Below are 20,906 nucleotides of genomic sequence, written 5' to 3'. Positions count from 1 at the left end.
CAACGGGTTGAAATTAAATCAAAAGAGTTTTCAGCTAAATGTTAGGAAGAGCTTCCTGACAGAGCAGTTTCTCAGTGGAACAGGCTTCCTTGGTAGGTGGTGGGTTTCCCTTCTTTGGAGGTTTTTAAACAGAGGCTAGATGGCCATATGACAGCAATACTGATTCTGTAAACTTAGGCAGTTCATGAGGGCAGGAAGGGTTGCATCAGTGCTATGATCTCGCCCAGGGAAATTCTGTTTGCCACTTTGGCATCAGGCAGCAATTTTTCTCCAGGCCTGTTATTCAAGCCTTTTGTTGATCTTAAAGGCGCTACTGAATTCTAACTTTATTCTGTTGCTTCAGACCAACAGGGCTACCCACCTGAATCCCTCTGAAATGCAGGCCATCATTATCATAATCTTGTCTATCCTTCCCTCATCAGATCCTCATGATGGGAATACTGCTGTTGATTGCTTTATCTGATCAAGGATTGTAGCCTTTATTATCATCCCCTGCCTGCATTACCCAGAACAGCAAGAGGGGACAGTGAGGACCGTGGAGACAGTGTTTTGTATCTGTACCTATGAGACAAGGAAAATTCTCAGGCCTTTTCAGATAAGGGGGAAAGCCCAGACTTTTTCATTAGTGCTTTCCCCTTGCTAAGCTCAGTTCAGCACCAGCAATACACTATTCAGCTCTTATGCAAGGGATGCAGGTGCCAGTAAAGAATGGCCCTGTTCATCACAGCTGCTACTTCTTTAAGCACAGGGGAGAAGTATTACATATTCTTGGAAAGGAAAGGAAAGGTCCCCTATGCAAGCACCAGTCGTTTCCAACTCTGTGGTGATGTTGATTTCACAACATTTTCATGGCAGACTTTATATGGGGTGGTTTGCCATTGCCTTCTCCAGTCTTTTACACTTTCCCCCCAGCAAGCTGGATACTCATGTTACCTATCTCAGAAGGATGGAAGGCTGAGTCAACCTTGGGCCAGCTACCTGAATCCAGCTTCCGCCAGAATTGAATTCAGGTCGTGAGCAGAGAGTTCAGACCACAGTACTGCTACTTTACCACTCTGCACCATGGGGCCGCCTATTCTTGAAAAGGGGACTTCAAAAAAGAGTGTTTGCAAAAGTTCACAAAATGGTGGGGACAAAGTGTAGTTTTGCCGCTACTGCCTTTTTTCAAAGAGCTACAGGAGTGCCCTTTTAAGAGGGGAATGATCAGCTTCTAAAAAGCAAGTTACAGAAATGCAAAAAGTCACAAAATGGTATGGCAAGATGGGTGCTGCCCACAAGCTCTCTTGCTTGGATTCTTTCATTCCACCACACAACATTCTCACTATGTAGCAATGGCTGAGGTAGATGAAAGAGCAGAGGGGAAAAGTTCTAGTAACAAAGGACTACAGCTTGAATGCTGGGGTACTACCGCTCTGGAATTTGCATGATAGCTCCTCGTTGGGGTCATCTAAGCTCTGAAGTCGCTCCTTTCCATACGCATTTACTGTGTGAAAACAACCCGGTGGAATAAGTTTTGGCCTGGCCAGTAACATCGGGGAAGTTACTTTTAAATCGTGACAACTCCCTTGAAAAATAGGACAGGACAAGCTACAATACATATATCCACAACTATAGTTATTACGGGGGGTGGGAAGACGACGAAAAGGAAACAAAAAAAGCCTAAGGTATGGGGTTGGGAGGAAATATGGGATAGTAATGAGTTACGTCGCACACGGCAGTAGTTATAAAGATTGCATAGGACTTATACCTAAACGTAATTTCACCTCCATGATGCCCTTTGCCGTATTATTTCTTAAAGCCAATGGCTTTCCACGCCTCTGCATCACATGATGAAAGTCGAGCATTACCGCTGAAACTTATTGGCCCCCTTGGAAATACCTGACGTTTATCTGCGTCGCGCTGCATTCCGAAGTGGGCGAGCAGCTGCTGGTTCCCTTTAAGAGTTGCAAAGGCATTCCCGGCTCCAGGGGAAGCGGGTTTGTGAGCTTCCGGCAGTTGCTGAGAGGAGGAAAGAAAGTGACTTCTGAGGCCGGGGAGCGAGTGTGACTGGCCGATCTTTGCAGTAGCTACAGTAGGTTTGGCGTCTCGCGCTTTAAAGCCACCGTCTTGTGCACACGAATCAGTAATGGGACATCTGAGTCAGCCGGGAAACCTTCGAGTCTTCAGATCGTTTCTTGACCTTCTGTGGACTTCTGCTCCAGATAATTGAACCTCCTTCCTTTCCTCAGTTTTCTGATAATGTTGAGTAAAAAATTAAAGCTGGGGTAGGGGAACCTGGGCGTTAGAAAGAAGTCGCCCTTTTTTCACCCTTGTCCGATTTGAGCCTACAAACAGGAACGATGGTTTGTGCTTTAACGTCTGTTTGCTGAGGATGAATCTAGCTATAGTCGGACTTAACATGCTGTCTTCATATTGCTTAACAGCGTACAAAGCTCAAACTGGCTTCAGCTAGAATGGAAACAGAGTTCATGTTATGATTTTTTGCAGGGTCTTGGCCGTGGATTATTAAGCCAAGACAAATGACTCCGTGGGGCCTGCATCCTGCAGCAAGCCCATATCCAGATGTCTCTGTATCCATTCTGTCACTTATTAAAGGATTCACCATCAGCTGAGAGGCTGCTTTTACAGGATCATCCTCCAGTGTGATATGTGCAGTCAGCTGCCAACCATGCTGTTCTCATATAACTGTAAAAAAGAATGAAATGGACATGGACCTGATATAAAAAACAGCCACATTTGGAAACCTTGGAAGATCATTTCACTCTACCAGGATTATCTGCTTTTGGCAAAGTTATCCTCTTTTAACAAAAGAATTCCAAAGGGAGACTCCAGCATTAAACTGAAGCAGAATTTGTTGACAGCTAGGCACTAAGATGCTTTGAAGCTCAGTTTAATATGTCCCTATCAGGCTACAGGTGTTAAGTTAGATTGGCACATATAAGAAAGGTTGTGTATTATTGCCTATTACTGATGCTGCATGTGAGAACAGTTATTAACAATGGAATACAGTTTGAGTCCAGTGGCATCTTTAAGACCAACAAAGTTTTATTCAGGGTACAGAAAAGTTTCAAAAACTGCTTCTCTTGCATTTCATTGGCTTTGACCCCATTGTTAATGTACACCTCTTTTTCGTCAACATCTATACTTATATATTTCTGTATTGACTGAGGTGGCCTCAAAAAGCCTTTGCCGCAATCAATCTATTGCCTTTAAGTTTTTCCAAAAATGTGGATCCCCCCGCAAAAGCAGTTACCACTCTGGAATTTGCTGTGATAAGAATCAAAAATTGTCTCTAGAATTTTTCCTCGTTGGGGTTAGCTAAGCTCTGCACTTGCTCCTTTCCATATGTTTTTGCTGTGTGAAAGCAGCCCCGTGGAATATGTTTTGCCCAGTAACACTATTTGAATGGAGGAACAGTTGCAAAGCTACTGTATTACTGGAGGGCAAAGGTAAAAGTCACTTTTCATTGCTCTATTTGTCCTCCTAAAGATCCAGATAAAGAGGAGACGAATGTGACTTCTGCTAAAATGGACTCTAGTGTCAGATGTATCTGTGCTGGTGACTTGAAGGAGGGTGGCAAGATTTGCTTTTTTTGATTAGTTTTGAGCCCAGTTGGTTTATTAGACATGACCAGAGTAATGGTTTTTGATTATGCAGTATCATTATGTGCCACTTAGAAGGTATCCTTCTTATGTGTCTGTGTGTGTTTAGTGCTGTCAACTACTTTGGACATATGGTGAACCTGTGATCCATATGGACATATGGTGATCCTGTGAATTAATTACCTCCAAAATGTCCTATGCTTAACAGTCTTGCCCAGATCTTGCAAACGGAGCTTCACTCAGGCCTTGCAAACGTTTTGTTTTTGTACAATTTATTTATTTGGGATATGTCTCTTAATCTCTTCCACACATGTTAGCCCACACAGGTGCTTCCAGGTTGGTTGTAAGATATCTTGCTATTGCTCTAGTACTGTGCTGGAAGAATGCCTTCTCAGCAGGTCAGTCTGGATGTTCTCAGGAGGTACTGAGTGGTGGCAGCTGGTTGCCAGGGTATTCCCTTGATCTAAGGGAGTTTCCCAGTAAGGAAAGGCACAGTTTCCCCCTTCCTGCCATAATAATTGCAAACTGTCTTTCTTAATGCGGTATAATTACCAGCACACTGTACTTCCTGGTGTGGTGGCAGTTGTGATTTGCTGCTTTTTCCCTTTTAGGCATGATCTCAGAATTGAAGTTCTTGGTTCCCTGGGGTCATATTGCAGCCAAGGCGTGGGGACCACCGCAGGGCCGACCTGTGCTCTGTTTGCATGGCTGGCTGGACAATGCAAACACTTTCAACAGGCTCATTCCTTTGCTCCCCAAAGGTATGTTTACATTATTTAAGGGCTATTCTGTTTTATATTGGAGTGAGGACTGCCACATGACTTGTTCCTCTTTCCCTTGTTCTCTTTCAGATTGCTATTACATGGCAGTAGATTTTGGGGGACATGGGCTGTCATCCCACCGGCCACCTGGGTTTCCATATCACTTCATGGACTATGTGGGAGATGTGCGCAGAGTAGTCGAAGGTGAGCATGGTGGAATTATCTGTAGCACATAGCAAGTTTCAGCATCTGAGTGCTCTGTCCCTGTCCTGCTCCAGGGCAAAGACATACAGGTTGTCTCACAGTCCCAGATCAATTATAACCAGAGTGATTTACTTTAAATATTTGTATTCCTACTATGAAGGAAAAACTTGAAAACAATTTAAAATAAAAATTTTATTGAAACTGAAAACTTTATAAAAACCAAAACAACTGAATGATAGTATATTGAGACCTTGCAGATATACTAGGTAGACATTCCATAAATGGGGTGCTACCAAACAGAAGGCCCTTTGCCTGGTCACCACACATCATCTGTTAAAATGGAGACCGCTGCATTTGGACCTCCAGGCAGATCTGGAAAACTGGGAAGATTCATCTGACAGAAAGCAGTCCTCTATGGAGTTCAGTCCCAACTGTTTGGAGATTTATAGCTCAAACCAGCTTCTTGAATATTATCTGGGGACAAACTGGGATCCAGTGCCAGATTCTCTAACAGACTGGTTTGTTTCAGCCAACAGTATAGCAGCTGTATTCTGAACCAGATGAAGATTCCAGACAAAGACTTTCCATGCAGAACTCATTGCAGTAATCTATCTTGTGTGTCACCAGAGCATGGATAACAGTGACAAGGCTGGGCAGCAGTGAAAGAGGCAGGCAGAGCAGCTGAAAGACCCCTTGAGCCACAAATGCCACTGAGCATTCAGCTTTAGCAGCAAGGAGAAACTGCACATCTGCTCCTTAAAGGGGAGCACAGCCCTTTCCTGAATAAGTTGAATACTGCCTCCCTGAACTGCCTACCAACAGTCCTTCCGTCTGAACTGAGTTTTGATGTATTAGCCCTCATCCAGCTTCAGTGTCATGTGAAAGGATACAATACAACTTAAATCTTTGTTCTTTTTTCAGAAGTGCATCATCATCATGGAATGCATTATTTTTGTATTTTTGCATTTGTGTGTGCGAGTGCATGTGTGTGCCTATGCCTGGAAATCATTCGACCTATTGTGGCATGAAGGACATTCAGAGAAGTGACTTGATAAACCCGCCTCTTTCTCCCAACTCCTGGTGTTCTCTGGAGGTCTCCTTTCCAAATACTTGCTGGGGTTGGCCCTGCTTAGCTCCCAAAATCTGGCTTGCCTGGGCTATCCAAGTCAGGGCATCTTGGAATGCATTTATTCATTTTTTTTTAATCATTGATCCCAAAAGTTAATTCAAACTGGGTTTTGCTCATATTCTGTGAACAATATAACTAAAATTGAGTTTAACTAAAATTAGTTTTCTGTTGCTGCAATCACTTAATTGTGCAATAATGTATGACTAGTTCCCCCAAAACTTTCCAAAGGGTCTTTCCATAAAGAGCTTCCTTGTAATATTAGGTGTTAATAGCACCTTATTTGGAAAACTGTAGTGATAATCCAGAACTTAGGGCTGTTTTATATTTGACTGATAATTTTGTTTTTGAAAGAGTACTCCTTTTCTGTCACTCCTGAAATCATAATGATGTACAAAAACAGCTTTCATAGTTTTCCTTGGGTTACAGCAATTGCTCTTTGAGACAAGCCTAGCAGCTCAATCATATATTTATAAGGGAAATAACTGCCCTTCACCATAATCATCAAGGTATCCTACACTAATGGCACCAAAACATTTTTTTAAAATGTATTTTATGTCTATTTTACTGTTTTATGGTTTTAATGCTGTACTATTACGTTGAATCATGCACATGCATGTCTGTGTGAGCCGCCCTGAGCCCGCCTCAACAGGGAGAACGGGATAAAAGTGGAATTAAATAAATAAAATAAAATAAACTATAAATACTGCATATTTATACGGACACACACATACTGTGTGTGTGTGTGTGTGTGTGTGTGTGTGTGCGAATGCAAAAACAGTAAAAGCAACATGATCAAGAAATCTAAAACTAGCAGCAACAAATAAAAACACCATCAAGTGTGATTAAAAACAGCAGCTAAAACCAGGTTAAAAACATTACATGGCATTAGAATCACAAGAGAAAAAAACATTTTGCCTGGAGACTAAATGCTAACAGTGATGGTGGTGTCAGTCAAATCTGACTAGGCAGAATACTCTGAATGTGAGAGCTACTAACTGTTCCATTTCTGAAGGTGGGCAGACTTGGAGAAGGGCCTCACATTGTCTTAACTAGTGTATAGCTGTATGAGAAGAGAGACTCCTTCAGATATTACATTATGGTGTAATGGTTAGTAGAATCTGGACTAAGGCCTCTGAGTTGAAATCCCCAAGCTATCTTGCAGGGTTGTGAGGCTAACATGGAAATGAGAATGATGTAAAGTATTTTTGGTCCCCTCCTCCCATTGGGGTGAAAGGCAGGACATAAAGAAAGTAAGTAAGTGAATAAATAAATACTTGGATTGTAGACCTCGCTTAGGGTTGCCAATCCCCAGGTGGGGGCAGGGGATTCCCCGGTTTGGAGACCCTCCCCCTGCTTCAGGGTCGTCAGAAAGCAGGGGGAGGGGAGGGAAATGTCTGCTGGGAACTCTATTATTCCCTATGGAGAGTTATTCCCATAGAAAATCATGGAGAATTGATCTGCGGGTATCTGGGGCTCTGGGGGGGGTTGTTTTTTGGGGTACAGGCACCAAATTTTCAGTATAGCATCTGGTGCCTCTTCCCAAAATACCTCCCAAGTTTCAAAAAGATGGACCAGGGGGTCCAATTCTATGAGCCCCGAAAGAAGGTACCCCTATCCTTCATTATTTCCTATGGAAGGAAGGAATTGAAAAGGTGTGCTGTCCCTTTAAATGTGATGGCCAGAACTCCCTTTGGAATTATGCTTGTCACAGCCTTGATATTGGCCCCACCCCCAAAGTCTCCTGGCTCCACCCCCAAAGTCCCTAGATATTTCTTAAATTGGACTTGGCAACCCTAGCCTGGCTGGATAATCTAATACCTGGTAGGCCCCAAACAACAGTTTTTAAATTATGCTCTCTCTGCTGCAATTCTAGGAAATATTTTTTGTTAAATATGTTTTACTATTAACTTTTGCCACAGGTCCACTACAGATATGCTGATTTGTAATGAAGGATTAAATTAGAACAGTATCTCAGGTGGCTACCGACTTCAGGAAGGACCCTTCTAGTTTGCTGCAACCCAGACCTCACAGACTGTGTGTTCTTTTTGAAATTATATTTTAGTTTATATCTGTGCTGGTCTTAAATGGCCACAAGTCACTGGGGGAGACAATTTTTGGCTGAGAAGCAGGATAAAAATACACTGAATAAATATTAATTTTTGATATGGCATGGATATGACACATGCTAATATGCAAAGGAATGTGAAACTAAAACAGTACCTCAGATGGCAGCCATCAACAAGGCCTGACCAAGGGAGAAGCAACAGCTGCTCACTTCCATTGTACTTACTGAACATCTTTTAAATTATATTTTAATTATTATTATCTGTATTGGCTTCAATATCTGTAACTACTTCAAGTGCCAATTTTTAGCTAAAACTCAGGGAATACAATAAGTACATCCTTTACTGAGTGTTCCGAAGTCCCTTTTTCTATCTAAGAAGCAACCATTTTCTTCTCATCAGCACTTTGCCAGTATCATCTATTTTGGGGGGGGGGGGATTCAGACATTCCATATTAAAGGGTTTCTGTCTAGTGGTATTCTGTGCTTCAAACACCACAGTCTGGACAATATGGGCTAATCTGTCTTTAAATAATGCTGCCTCCATGCAATTTGTCAGATCCTAACAATTAGATTTCTTTCAGAATCTTTTTCCCTTTTTCTTTTCTTTTAGCATTGAAGTGGAGTCGATTTACCCTCATGGGTCATAGTCTAGGTAAGTGGCTTTTATTCCCAGAGTAGTTTTGCTTTTTCTCAAAAGCTAGCAAATAATTAGAAGAAGAAGAATGGCAGATGTATGCCCCGCTCTTCTCTCTGAATCAGAGACTCAGAGCGGCTTACAATCTCCTATATCCTCTCCCCCCACAACAGACACCCTGTGAGATGAGTGGGGCTGAGAGGGCTCTCACAGCAGCTGCCCTTTCAAGGACAACCTCTGCCAGAGCTAATGGCTAACCCAAGGCCATTTCAGCAGGTGCAAGTTGAGGAGGGGGGAATCAAACCTGGTTCTCCCAGATAAGAGTCCATGCACTTAACCACTGCACCAAACCGGCTCTCAACTAGCAACAATTAGCTTCCAGGTCAACCTTTTGGAACTTGTAACAGTATTTTTTATGAGGTGTAACATGTCTCTCTTATTTGCTTACTTAACTCATGTAACCTAACCCAGTTCTCTGATTTATTAGCCTTCTTCTTTTGAGGATGGTTAGTGATAAGGACTTCAAACTTGATATTGGTTTCATATTGTACATTTAAACCACACTCCTGTTCTTTCATTCAGGTGGAACTGTGGCAGGAATGGTGAGTAATGTTTTTTAAAAGGTGTTAACTGATATAAAACTCTTTTTCCTCCATTAAACTGTTTTAATGTAGTTAACAACTTTGTCAGTTCTCAAGAATGAAGCTGCCCAAGTTGACTCTTAGCAAAACAAATAAAACTATAAATTAATGCATCAGCACTTTATGCCAATTGAACAGCAGTAAAAATATCCCCCAACTAGCAACAATTAAATTAAGGTGATCAGAACCCACAAGAAAAGGAAGAGTCAGCTTGGGAACAGAAAAAAACAAAAACAAAATCAGTATGAAAGTTGTAAAACAGGCCAGTCATATAAAACAATATAAAATGATATACAGGCCATAAAACAGGTGCTAATATGCTAAAATAGTCATATAATAAAACAATGAAAATGTGATCATGAAAAAGCTCAAACAAAAGCCTAAGTAAATAAAAATGCCTTGACCTGGCATCTGAAAAGCAGCAGAGTGGGGGCTGGGTGAACCTCCAGGAGAAGGCAATCCATAAATGAGTCCCAACCACCAAAAAGGTCTTGCCTCACTTCTGTGGGCACATATGGAGCAGGGCATGGAATGAGAATCTTAGGTTAGGCAGGGGACTCCGGTTCGCTCTGTGGTTGTCAGAAGAACATAAGGAAATAAATGCCTGAAGGCAAAAAATGTTACTACTGACATTCATGCCTGGGATAAAGGAATTAAACTACCTTGCTCTTCTTGGGTCTTCCTAGTTCTCGTGCATTTTTCCTGACATGGTGGACAAGCTGATCCTAGTGGAATCGTATGGCTTTTTCCCAGCACCTAAGGTTAGATTTTAAAACGTTTTTCTCTTTTTACAACACACTTGTGAGCATGATAAGCTACAGGTCAAGTCAGAGATGGGGTAGCTGGGAAGCAATCACACATCTGTGAAATAGAATGTTCTCTACCCACCAAGATAGTGAGGCTTCTTGGTGATACCTGTGTTATATTTCTGGAGGAAAGTACTATGTGATTAAATGCATGAAGCTGCCTTATCTACTCTGACTGCAATGGCTCTCTGGAGTCTCAGGTAGAGGTCTTTCATATCACCTACTGCCGGATATTTGTATTTGCAGATGCCATGGATTAAATGTGCAACTCTGCATGCAAAGCAGAGGCTCTAACCACTGAGCCACAGAGCCTCCCCTAACAGGTGCAGAACAGCTCTACCACCTAACACATTAGCTGTTTTCTATACCTCCTGAGTGCTCATATGACAACCTTGGATTTTAATGTAGCTTGAATTTCTAAATGTATCAGAAAAATGAGCTTTTCTATCATGTTTAGAAATTGCCCATGCCACTGATGGGACGTGGGCTCAGAAGTCCTATTTGCATTTCACAAATATTGCAATCAGGAAAACTGTTCTCTATTTTAATATTGCTTTGTTTGCCCTATATCCAACAAGTTGAAGGGTAATTTAATCACCCCTTTATTTAAAAATATGGAATTAGTTAATATAAGAGCTCAGGTGACATGACTACTATTGGACACAAATGATCTTGTTATCCTTTCAGTGGCAAAATTTATAGGAGCAATAATTAAATATCAGGGAAATAACATTAGGTAAGACCTTTTCTATTTTAATTTTAATTTCTGCTTAAGGTGATAGCTATATGAGCAGAGATAGAGAGACAGACAGACAGACAATTGCCTTGTTCTCAGCTTCTTGTTGATCAGAATGGAATGTGCTTCACTGATGTTTTGCAGTTCAAATTTGAACTGCTGTAGTCTCCGACAAAACAGGAATTCCTGTTACTAAAAACCACTGCCAGGTTCTGTGATTGTTCATTGGCTGTCTTGTTCTCAGGGTGATGAGAGGGGCCCAGGATTAAATATACAAAAGAAGCCAAGCTCCCCATTCACCCCTAAAGATGCCCCATCAATATTAGAGGTGAGGTTTGAGGTTCTGTCATTTAGTGTTGTGGACCCATTTTCAGTTCTTCTGCATCCTAATTGCTTTCATACCATTACCCTGTCTTCTTGATATAGACTGTTAACCTCAGAAGGTGCTAACTGTTGCTGGTGGTGGTCTCTGTGTATTCTGTGAGAAGTTTTGGTTGTAAGGAGTTACAGAAAGAAGATAACTATTTCTGATTTGCAGGAGTATGAAAGACTGCTGAAGGCCAAGCGGAAGCTGTTTGAAGGTCTGCTGAGTTTTGAAGCAAACAAGCAATATTCCACTAAAGTGCGTAGCCCCCAAGAGGCACTTCAAAGGTGAGTTCTCTTTTTGGACTCTGGAGTCAGTAGCTCTCATCCCCTGTCCTTGTAGAATGGGAGCATGGAGTGTGTCCTGTATATGCAGGCTGGCTCTGGACAAGAAAACAGCCACAGTGGCATGGGACTTTGTTGCCCTGAGAAAAAAGCAGCAGCACCTCTAGGGGCAGACAGAAAGTTGAAAGGGACCCATAAAGTAAGTGACCGGTTGCTTGCAAGTGATATGTGTATGTGTTTCCCATCACCACCAAGGACGACTGCTATAGAGGATAGGCTAAGAAAGGGTTTTGTTTTAAACTTAAAATCATGTCAATTGAGGTTTAAAAGATGGGCAAGAGCTGAGTTTTATTCAGATGTTATGACAAACCTGCCTTTGGAATGGGCACAAGCAGAGTTATTTTTTTTATTATGCTGTTGCACTCCACCTCTGGCTTGCCCTGATGTGTGAAGAATGATTGAAAGATTCCTGATTTTACAAGCCTTTAATGAAGCTTCACTTTGTTGCTGTGTTCAAATGCAGCCACCAGTCAAATTGTAGTTCGAATCACAGGCTGTGACTAAAGTAGATCTAAATTATGGCTTGCTGGGATGAACCAAAGCTTCATTTTGACCAGCTGTCCACATTTGTACATCATGGCAAACTTCAGCTTGATTCAAGTCTTCTGAAATCAGGAAGTTTGCAGTCATGCTCCGTATACAAGGAGAGGAGGGTAGGAAGCATGCAAGCATGACCAGTTGTTTTCACCCATCCTGACAAAACCGAGGTTTGTTGCAGTATCCAAATGCAGCTTTACACAGCCCTTCCCCCCAAGTATAAACTGGGATAACCATTTAGATGGGGTCATCTCCATCTATTTCTTCAGTGACAAACCTTTCGTATTCTTGCCTGATTTCCCTAGACTATTAAAGGCAAACCCACACCTAACAGAAGACAGTGGAAAAATATTGCTGCAGCGGGGGACAACTGAAGTGTCAGGAGGTAAAGCATTACTATAAGTGAGTTGACCACTGTGTAATAGTTCAATAGAAAGGCTAAGATATCTTCCTGTTTGAATGGCATTAGAAAGGATGGCCCCATGGTCTGACTCTGCATAAAGCCAAGGTCTACAACCTATGGCTCTAGAGCCAAATGTGGCTCAGTAATGGAATCAAGTATACCTTTAAAAAAGAATAAAGGTAAAGGTAGTCCCCTGTGCAAGCACCAGTCGTTTTCGACTCAGGGGTGATGTTGCTTTCATGTTTTCACGGCAGACTTTTTACGGGGTGGTTTGCCATTGCCTTCCCCAGTCATCCACACTTTCCCCCCAGTAAGCTGGGTACTTATTTTACCGACCTCGGAAGGATGGAAAGCTGAGTCAACCTGGAGCCGGCCATGGGGCTCTTAAAAAAAAAAAAGAATATGTGTAAGTTAAAATATATTGGAGTAGTAGGTGGGATGATAAAATAGCCTGTAAAAGGAAAAGGATAGAAATGGGCAGCTTTTAGAAGTCCTAGCGTAAACCTTGCACAGATTTATGCCAGTGCACTAAAACAATTGCACAGGGTGCTTCTGCATATATTTTGTTACTTATTGTGAGATCTTGTGTGTGCCATTTTCTAATAAATAACTCTTAACAGCCAGTGTTTGGGCTACAGAAACTTAATTGAATACTACTCAGCATGTAATGCTATAGTGTATCTTTTCAGTTATGCAAATAGGCTTTATTATACTGACTCCTTTGCTGATCTTTGTTTTGAAGTTTGATGTAGTTTGACTTTCCAGTTATAAGAGATGACTGACTTCAGGCATCAACCATGGAACAGCTGCCCTGGCTTCAGGGCCTAATGCATTCTCATTTCCCTTACCCCCCAGGCGTGGTCTATAACAGAGATATAAGAATTACTTTGGTAAGTTCTGCTCTAGTTGATTTTCATTCCCTTATTGCTTATCCAGCAAAAAAGGTACGAACATGGATTAGGGATTTCTCTGACATAGGTGGGAAGCCCCTATTGACTTTGGGTGGCCCCACTTTGCTGCTGTACTGATTTGACTATGAAGTTCAATATTAGAGGGAATAAGCTGGGGACTTGAAAGGAAAGAGAGGGAAGGAATTAATGGAAATTATTATCTGCCACCAGCTAAATCTTCCTCTGCATTCTATAAATTCTCAGAAGTTTTAAGCAGGCTAGTTTCCCTGTTATGTTTTCCTTTTAACTAACTCTCATCTATTCTCTGTATTCCCTGTCTTCTGGAGAACACTTGCCTAATCAGATGAATTCAAAAGAACCATGATTTACTTAGAACCTTCATTTTAATGTTAGGTAATATATGAACATTTTGAATAATAAGTTGAATGAAAATAGTCATACATAAAGCTGTAATTACAGCATTCAGCAGAAACGGTTGAAAAAATGAATAAAATTCAGCACGACAAATTATAACTGCTTTGTAAGGGCCAAAAGTACACATTACATTTTGTAATGAATTGAGTCCAAATTCCCCAGACCTGACTTGCTTTCCATGCAGCCACAGTGACATTTTAAACATTTGCAGAGGCTCAAGATTATGGCATGGAGGAAGGAGGGACTCCTGCCTCTCCCTGCCCTTTCCCAATTAAAAATGTCTGGGGGTTTTAGTTATTTGTGTAATTTTGGAGCTGTGTAAACCCAGGCCCAGCCTCTTACAAAATGTACATGGTTTGGCCCTGAGTAATTACCACAGCAGTTTACAGAACACATTAAACCAAAAACTGTCTGAAGGTTTACACTCTCTGCCTTTCAATTTTCAAAGTGGCATTGGAGAAGAGAACAAGAAAGGTGGATTCAACTGGGCCATTACTCCTGGGTCATCTTTCAGGGGTGGAACATGTGAGAGAGATGCTGGGAACACTAAAACCACCCTCCAGTTCTCATGAGTTCTGTCCACTGGTGCTGCTCTCCATATGGAGATCACAGTGAACCTCTCCAGGAAATATGCTGTGAAGCAGTACCACTTCTGTTTCCAGGGCAGGACTTCCTTTAATTTTACACAGAAAGGTAAAATTCAGAAATAATTCAGACAGCAAATGTCAGCACAGACAACACTTTTTTCAAGATGCCTAACTTCTAAAACTTATCATTTTACCAGTTTTCTAAAAAAAGAGAAGGGAATAGGCACACTTTTCTAGATGGGGGGAACTACCATAGAAAAGCCTGTTCTGAGTCAAAAACAACCTTGTTTCTAGAATGGATGGTTCCCAGTATGAGGCTTCATCTACATAGATACTTAAAAGTTTAGCATGCCTGACAGCCCACCCGATTGTGTGCGGACATATGATTCTGTTCTTTTGAACTACCTTACTTTTGTTATATCACTTAAACCTAGTAGTTGAAAATGATACTTGAGGTCTCACAGTTCATTAACTGTGTATTTGACACAATTTGAGGTATTCTGTCCTGTCATTCAATATGACTACTCATAGTTTTGTACAAAGTAGTTCCTTACCTCATTTATCCTGTGATGCTTGATAACTAAGAGCCAGCCCTCTTGATCCAGAGGTTGACTAGGAGAATAGCACTTATGAGACATTCCTCTTTGCCACATCAAAGAAATGCCTGACAAGAGGGGACCTGCCTGAAGCTCCTCACTTCCCCCACTCACAATGCAGGGGGAAAGAAAGAGCTCTAGCATTGGGTGTTCAGCACTAGCAGATTTTTTTAGCAGTCTGGAGAGAAGCAGTGCATATGGCAGAGGCTACTGGATTCAGGGGATTTCCCCATGCCTCTTTGACATGTGTATCCACCTGTGTGCCCTTACTTGCCAAACCAAGGCAAATGACTCCCTCCAAGGCATAGAACTACTCTCTCTGCCCCAATTTAGCTTCCTTCATGGAAGCCCAGTCTTGAAGATATTTATAAGATGTCAGGCTCTGTGGCCAAAACTAGAAGAACCTGAAATTGAAAAATGTCTTTTTGCAAACACTGCTGCAAACGTTTTCAAACATTTTCCTGTAACTGAGGATTCAACAGCAAAAATTAATTTGCAGCAATTTAGGCAAGTTATCAAGTTCCACAGGTTATTCTATATTTGCAGAAACCTGGATAGCTAACCCTGTCTGACTTTGTATTTTCATTTGTAGCACAATCACAGTTTTGTGAGTTTGGACCAATCTTTGATCTTCCTGAAAAAAATCCAGGCTGATGTACTGATGATCATGTGAGTGATAACACAGATATAACCAGAAATCACTCTTTCTTACTCCTCTTATGCAAAAATTCTAGGTAAAAAACCCCACTGCTTCAGTGTTCTGCCACAAGAATAAGGCTAAGGACAATTTTTAAGGAGCGCAGCTGGGGTACCTATTCCTTTAATGGAAAAATATATGGCATATATTAAATGGATGCACAGTACAGTTGCCCTGGAGAGGCTTCTGTTCACATGACCAACTTGTCCTTGATAATGCAAATTACCCACAAGAATGCAAACTACACTATCCAGCAAGCCCTTTTTATATTTTGCATAATCAGGGCATCCAGATAGCGTCAAAGTTTGTATTTCTTTCTAGAGCACGAGATGGGATTTTTTCCATCGAGTCTAAGGATGTGCCCATTGTGAAACCCCTGCAAGAGGCATTCAGGATCTTCCTAAAAGAGGTAAGCACAGCTGGCTAGCTCTTGCCAGACACCCACTGGACTACATGTACAGTCTTTTCTCTCATGATGGTATTTTAGAGTAAGGAAGCCACCTGTATATTGCTATGCATATATTGGGGTGGGAGGGAGAAGAGTGTTGCAAGTAAGGTTGTGGAGGTACCAGAAGTGTGACTGCACAAAAAACAGTATTGAGCACTGGGTTGGTTTGTTTAAGCAGCTTGCTGAGAGTTAAATGTTTTAAATTTTACTCAGGGGAGGGAGGAAAAAAAGCAAGATTCCAGTGGCAGAGCTGTTAGAAAGTGTAGATTTTTTTTGCTATCTGTAATGCACTGCATCACAGCATTTGGGTTTACCACCTTCTGTGAAGAGAGATCCAGTCAAGAATTCCGTAACCCACTGAATGGCTTCTAATCTTGCACTGTCAGATCAGTTACCCAGTATAGCCACCCCTTGATGCTTAGAATGTTTCAGCCACCACTTCCTCCAGAGTCCCTTTTCTCATTGTATTCTTTCTCACCCTTAGCGCTACCACTACGTTGATGTAACTGGGAATCACTTTGTCCATCTGAATGAGCCGGAAGTTGTAGCAGGGATCATCAGTGCCTTCTTAAGTAAAAGCGAGAGTCTCAAATCCAGTCTGTAGCCAGCATCTCCATCTCCCCTGCTGACTGCCCAGTGGATGAGTTCTTCCGGAAGAACCATCCTTTCCTGCTTCTGGAGTGTGGACAACACTACCACTGAACTTCCTACAGGACTCTTCCTTTGCGGCAGAGGGATTCCAGGTTCCACTGGAAACAGTTGCAGGAGTCTTGGAAGTCTGTAAAAGTCATGGAGAAAATGTAGACGCATCTACTGTAACCAAGAATGTGCCTTCAGGTGGCAGTGACAATTTTGCTGGCTCTCATATACTGTTTTTGTTGAATGACTCAGCCAGCTTCATATTTTATTAATGCACACAGGCTACATGGGATCCCAGTTGTTTGTACTATTTTTTGGCACAATAGGTTACTTCTGTCTGAAAGCCCAATGTTCTAAACAGACAACAGCTCTTAGTTTAATAAAAGTATTAGCTTCTAGTGCTAGTTTAACATGGTTAGAAGGATGTACTTTATCACAAGGTTTTATCAGTCCCATCAAGTGCATCAATCAAGACTAGAATATCCCAGCTTTTATTCTTGGATTCACAAAAACAGCCTGTTTTTGAATACTGTTTTCCTGCTCTTTAAGCAGTTTTTAAAAAATTCAAAGAAGCTTCTTCTTGCCTATGCTTTTAGCCATAAGAAACTGTAGGGATATTATCCACATTTTGTTTTAATGTCAGATGAAAAGATACAAGAAGGGAGAGTCAGCATGTACTGTCAGCTACAGAATCCTATTGGGCTTCCACAACAAAGAGAAAGTGTGTCTCCCTTGATAACATTTAACAAAATAATTAGCTGGTCCTCTTTCCCTATCATGTTCAGCCTGCTCTCTTACCCCCTTCTCCAGCACACCTGAAGTGTGAGTGTCTACAAGATTTATATTAGCAGCTGATGACAACTCACCTTTAGTCATGTCCAAAATTTTGTGGTAGATAGATACATTTTGCATTAGAGAATCAAATATATTCATTTTTTGTACCATCTGACAATTTTACTTGGTAATGTGTGCTTGTGCACACCACCCATCCCCATCTTAGAAGGATGAAAGCTTGTTCTGCAATTACCTTGAACTGCTCAAAGAAAACAGAATACCACTAGCAAGCCTGATCTCGCTCCTTTTCTGGATCATAATTTCTCCTGGGGAGTGAGCAGACAAATCATCCTGGAAGACTCAATCAGTAGCACAGGCAACTCTCTCAAGGAACAGGAACAACAATTTATTTAGAAAATGTATGTGCTGCATCTCCAAAGAAGACTGAAGAAGATGCCAGGTGCAAGTGGAAGAGTGGGGAATCAAACCTGGTTCTCCCAGATAAGAGTCCGCTCTCTTAACCACTACACCATACTGGCTCTCCAAAGACCTCCATAATCATTGTCAAGATTACTATACAGCAGCTACCAACACCCCCCTTTACTATGCTATTTCAACATGTACCCTAGCAAACTATTGTTCCTTATATATACCATAGCAATAACACACTGTACTACATAAAACATTTAGCATAACTGGCAGCAGAGTAGATCAAGATTGGTAGCTGTGTTAGTCTGCCTGTAGCAGTAGAAAAAAGTAAGAGTCCAGTAGAATCTTAAAGATCAACAAACATTATGGTAGGATATGAACTTGGTGAGTCACTGCTCACTTCTTCAGATATCTGAAGTGAGCAGCAGTGATTTACAAAAGCTCATATCCTACCACAAATTTTGTTGGTGTTTATGGCAAGAGAAGTATATCAACTGTTTGAAGTGGTTTGATAGTAGAAAGGACAGGTTTCTTACCTGTAACTGGTGATCTTCGAGTGGTCATCTGTGCAATCACACATATGGGTAATCCGCAGGATTGGCCCCGACCTCGGAGAGTTCAAAGCAATCTTGATCGTAGATCTGGCGCGCCTCCCACTTGTCCTGGGAGGAGGCAGCTACTGCGCATGCCTGGACAAGGGGGAGGTGCTTAGCCACTCAGTTTCTTCCCGCCGCCGGATAGGTGGAAATAACTGTGCTAACTAGCTTCCAGCAGCGGGGAAGGCTGGGTGGGTCTGTGTGATTGCACAGATGACCACTCGAAGATCACCAGTTACAGGTAAGAAACCTGTCCATCTTCTTCGTGGTCTCTGTGCATTCACACATATGGGTGATTAGCGAGCCATTTCTTCGGAGGTGGGTGCTGGATCTGTAAGAATATGTAAAGTTAGAGCGTAACGTAATGATAGTGGTACTCACAGTGGTTAGTCGAAGATCGACCGTAGCACCGCTTGTCCGAAGGAGGCATCTCGCCGGGCACGAACGTCGAGAGCGTAGTGCGAGGCGAAGGTAGATGTGGAGGACCAGACGGCTGCGGCGCAGATGTCCTCTATAGGGATGCCTTTCATGAAGGCGGACGAGGTAGCCACGGCTCTGGTTGAGTGGGCTCGTATATGTTGAGGGATGGGTTGTTTTGCCAGCTGGTAGCAGAGTTCGATGGCAGCAACAATCCATTTGGAGAGTCTCTGAGTAGATATTCTGCTGCCCTTATCATGGGTAGCGTAGGTGACAAAAAGTCTAGGGTCTTTACGGATTTGGCGGGTTCTGTCTATGTAGAAGGCTAGGGCTCTCCGTGCATCCAGGTTGTGGAGCGCCCTTTGTCCCGCGTCCGCGGGGTGCTGGAAGAAGGCTGGTATAGTGGACTGTCTTCCTAGATGAAAAGGAGAGACGACCTTGGGTAGAAAGGTCGGGTCAGGTCGGAGGATCACCGTACTGTTATGAAATATCGTATACGGTGGGTCTGCTCTGAATGCGCAGATGTCACTGGCCCTCTTACCTGTGGTGAGGGCCGTAAGTAATGCCGTCTTCCATGACAGCAGGTGTAGTGGGATGGAAGCCATGGGCTCGAAGGGCGGTTTCATGAGTTGGCTCAGGACTAGAGACAGACTCCAGGTGGGTAGAACTTGTTTGATTGGTGGGTGTAGGCGAATGATGCCCTTGAGGAAAGCTCTGGTCGCATGGTGAGAGAATACCGTTGTGCCATCGATGCGGGGGTGGAAGGCAGAGATGGCTGCCAGGTGTACCTTCAGGGAAGAATACGACAGACCCGCTCTAGAGAGCGTTAAGGTGTAAGTTAGTACCTGAGGTATAGTGGCATAGTTGGGGTCGAAGTTGTGCTGTGAGGCATAGTGTGAGAAGCGTTTCCACTTCAGTAGATAGGATTTCCTAGTAGATGGTTTTCTGGAGTTCACTAGGACCTGACGGACCTCCGGGGGGAAGTCTAGAAACTGATTCTCCAGGCTGTTAATTTGAGCGATGCCGGGTTGTGGTGAAGGACCCTGCCGTCCTGTTGAGAGAGGAGATCCCGTGTTTGAGGGAGTTGGATGAAGGTGTTGTTGGACAGGAGCAGCAAGGTCGTAAACCAGGGTTGGCGGGGCCACCATGGAGTTATGAGGATGCAGTTTGTGTGGTCTACCTGAATCTTCTGTAGAACTCTGGTGATAAGTGGAATGGGGGGGAAGAGGTAGTGGAGTGTTCCGTTCCAAGTTTGTAGGAAGGCATCCCCCCTGGAGAGGTGGGATGGAGGACCTCTCGTGTAGAAGCGGGTGCATTGGGCATTTAACAGTGAAGCAAATACATCTATCTTCGGTTGTCCGAAGATGCTGAAGATCTGTCGGATGTATCGGCTGTTGATGGACCACTCGTGGTTGTTGGTAGAGTGGCGACTCAGGGCGTCTGCCTGGGTGTTCTCGACCCCTGGTAGGTGTACGGCCGTGAGGAAGATGCCCTGGCTTATGCTCCAATGCCACAGTGCCAGGGCTCTCTTGCAGAGTCTGACGGAGGCGGTGCCGCCCTGCCTGTTGATGTAAAAGACTGTGGCGATGTTGTCGGAGGTGATCTGGACGTGCTGGTTCCTTAGCGATGGGAGGAAGGACCGCAAAGCCTTGTGCACTGCGATGAGCTCCAGGCAATTTATGTGGAGAGAGCGTTCGTAGTCTGTCCACTGGCCCTGCACCGTGAGGTCTTCCAAGTGGGCTCCCCATCCCCACTTGGAGGCATCTGTGGTTACAATCACCGAGGGCGGTGTCTGCTTGAATGGCATGCCCTTGTAGAGGTGACGTTCCTTGGTCCACCATTTGAGGGATGGCACAATGTGTAGTGGAAGGGTGAGTAGTGTGGATTGATGTTGTGTGTGGGGGCGAAAAGTCCTTACGAACCACATTTGGAGGGGACGCATGTGCAGCTTCGCAAACCGCAGAACTGCTGTGGTTGCTGCCATGAGGCCTAGCATTCTCTGGAAAGTGAGCGCTGTTTGGGAGCGCTGGGCGATGATAGTGTTGGCCAGTGACAGTATGGCGAGTGCCCTGTCCTGAGGTAGAAAAGCCGTTTGCGAGAGCGTGGAGATGTCTGCTCCTATGAATTGAATCCTCTGGGTAGGGACTAGTTTGGATTTTGAGAGGTTGACTA

General features: G+C 43.0%; 1 protein-coding gene across 3 annotated transcripts in view; it reads left to right on the top strand.

Moving 5' to 3' along the window:
- The window catches only part of SERHL2 (serine hydrolase like 2), a 48,854-nt gene extending 31,926 nt beyond the window's left edge, over positions 1-16,928 (top strand). Inside the window, exons 1-13 of one of the 3 annotated variants that reach the window (XM_060245329.1) lie at positions 1,874-2,071; positions 4,214-4,363; positions 4,454-4,567; positions 8,372-8,413; positions 8,978-8,997; positions 9,723-9,797; positions 10,823-10,906; positions 11,117-11,229; positions 12,129-12,208; positions 13,082-13,116; positions 15,327-15,403; positions 15,753-15,840; positions 16,364-16,928. In XM_060245329.1, coding sequence (XP_060101312.1) covers positions 4,216-4,363; positions 4,454-4,567; positions 8,372-8,413; positions 8,978-8,997; positions 9,723-9,797; positions 10,823-10,906; positions 11,117-11,229; positions 12,129-12,208; positions 13,082-13,116; positions 15,327-15,403; positions 15,753-15,840; positions 16,364-16,483 — 996 coding nt within the window. In that variant the 5' untranslated portion in view covers positions 1,874-2,071; positions 4,214-4,215 and the 3' untranslated portion in view covers positions 16,484-16,928. Of the gene's footprint in view, positions 1-1,873; positions 2,072-4,213; positions 4,364-4,453; positions 4,568-8,371; positions 8,414-8,977; positions 8,998-9,722; positions 9,798-10,822; positions 10,907-11,116; positions 11,230-12,128; positions 12,209-13,081; positions 13,117-15,326; positions 15,404-15,752; positions 15,841-16,363 lie in introns of those variants that run through there. The other 2 variants (XM_060245330.1, XM_060245331.1) reach the window with 2 other exon arrangements.
- The last annotated feature ends 3,978 nt before the right edge of the window (positions 16,929-20,906 follow it).

The sequence above is a fragment of the Heteronotia binoei genome, chromosome 8, assembly GCF_032191835.1.
Source record: "Heteronotia binoei isolate CCM8104 ecotype False Entrance Well chromosome 8, APGP_CSIRO_Hbin_v1, whole genome shotgun sequence".
Classification (NCBI taxonomy): Eukaryota; Metazoa; Chordata; class Lepidosauria; order Squamata; family Gekkonidae; genus Heteronotia; species Heteronotia binoei.
This window is presented reverse-complemented; position numbering and strand designations above follow the sequence as displayed.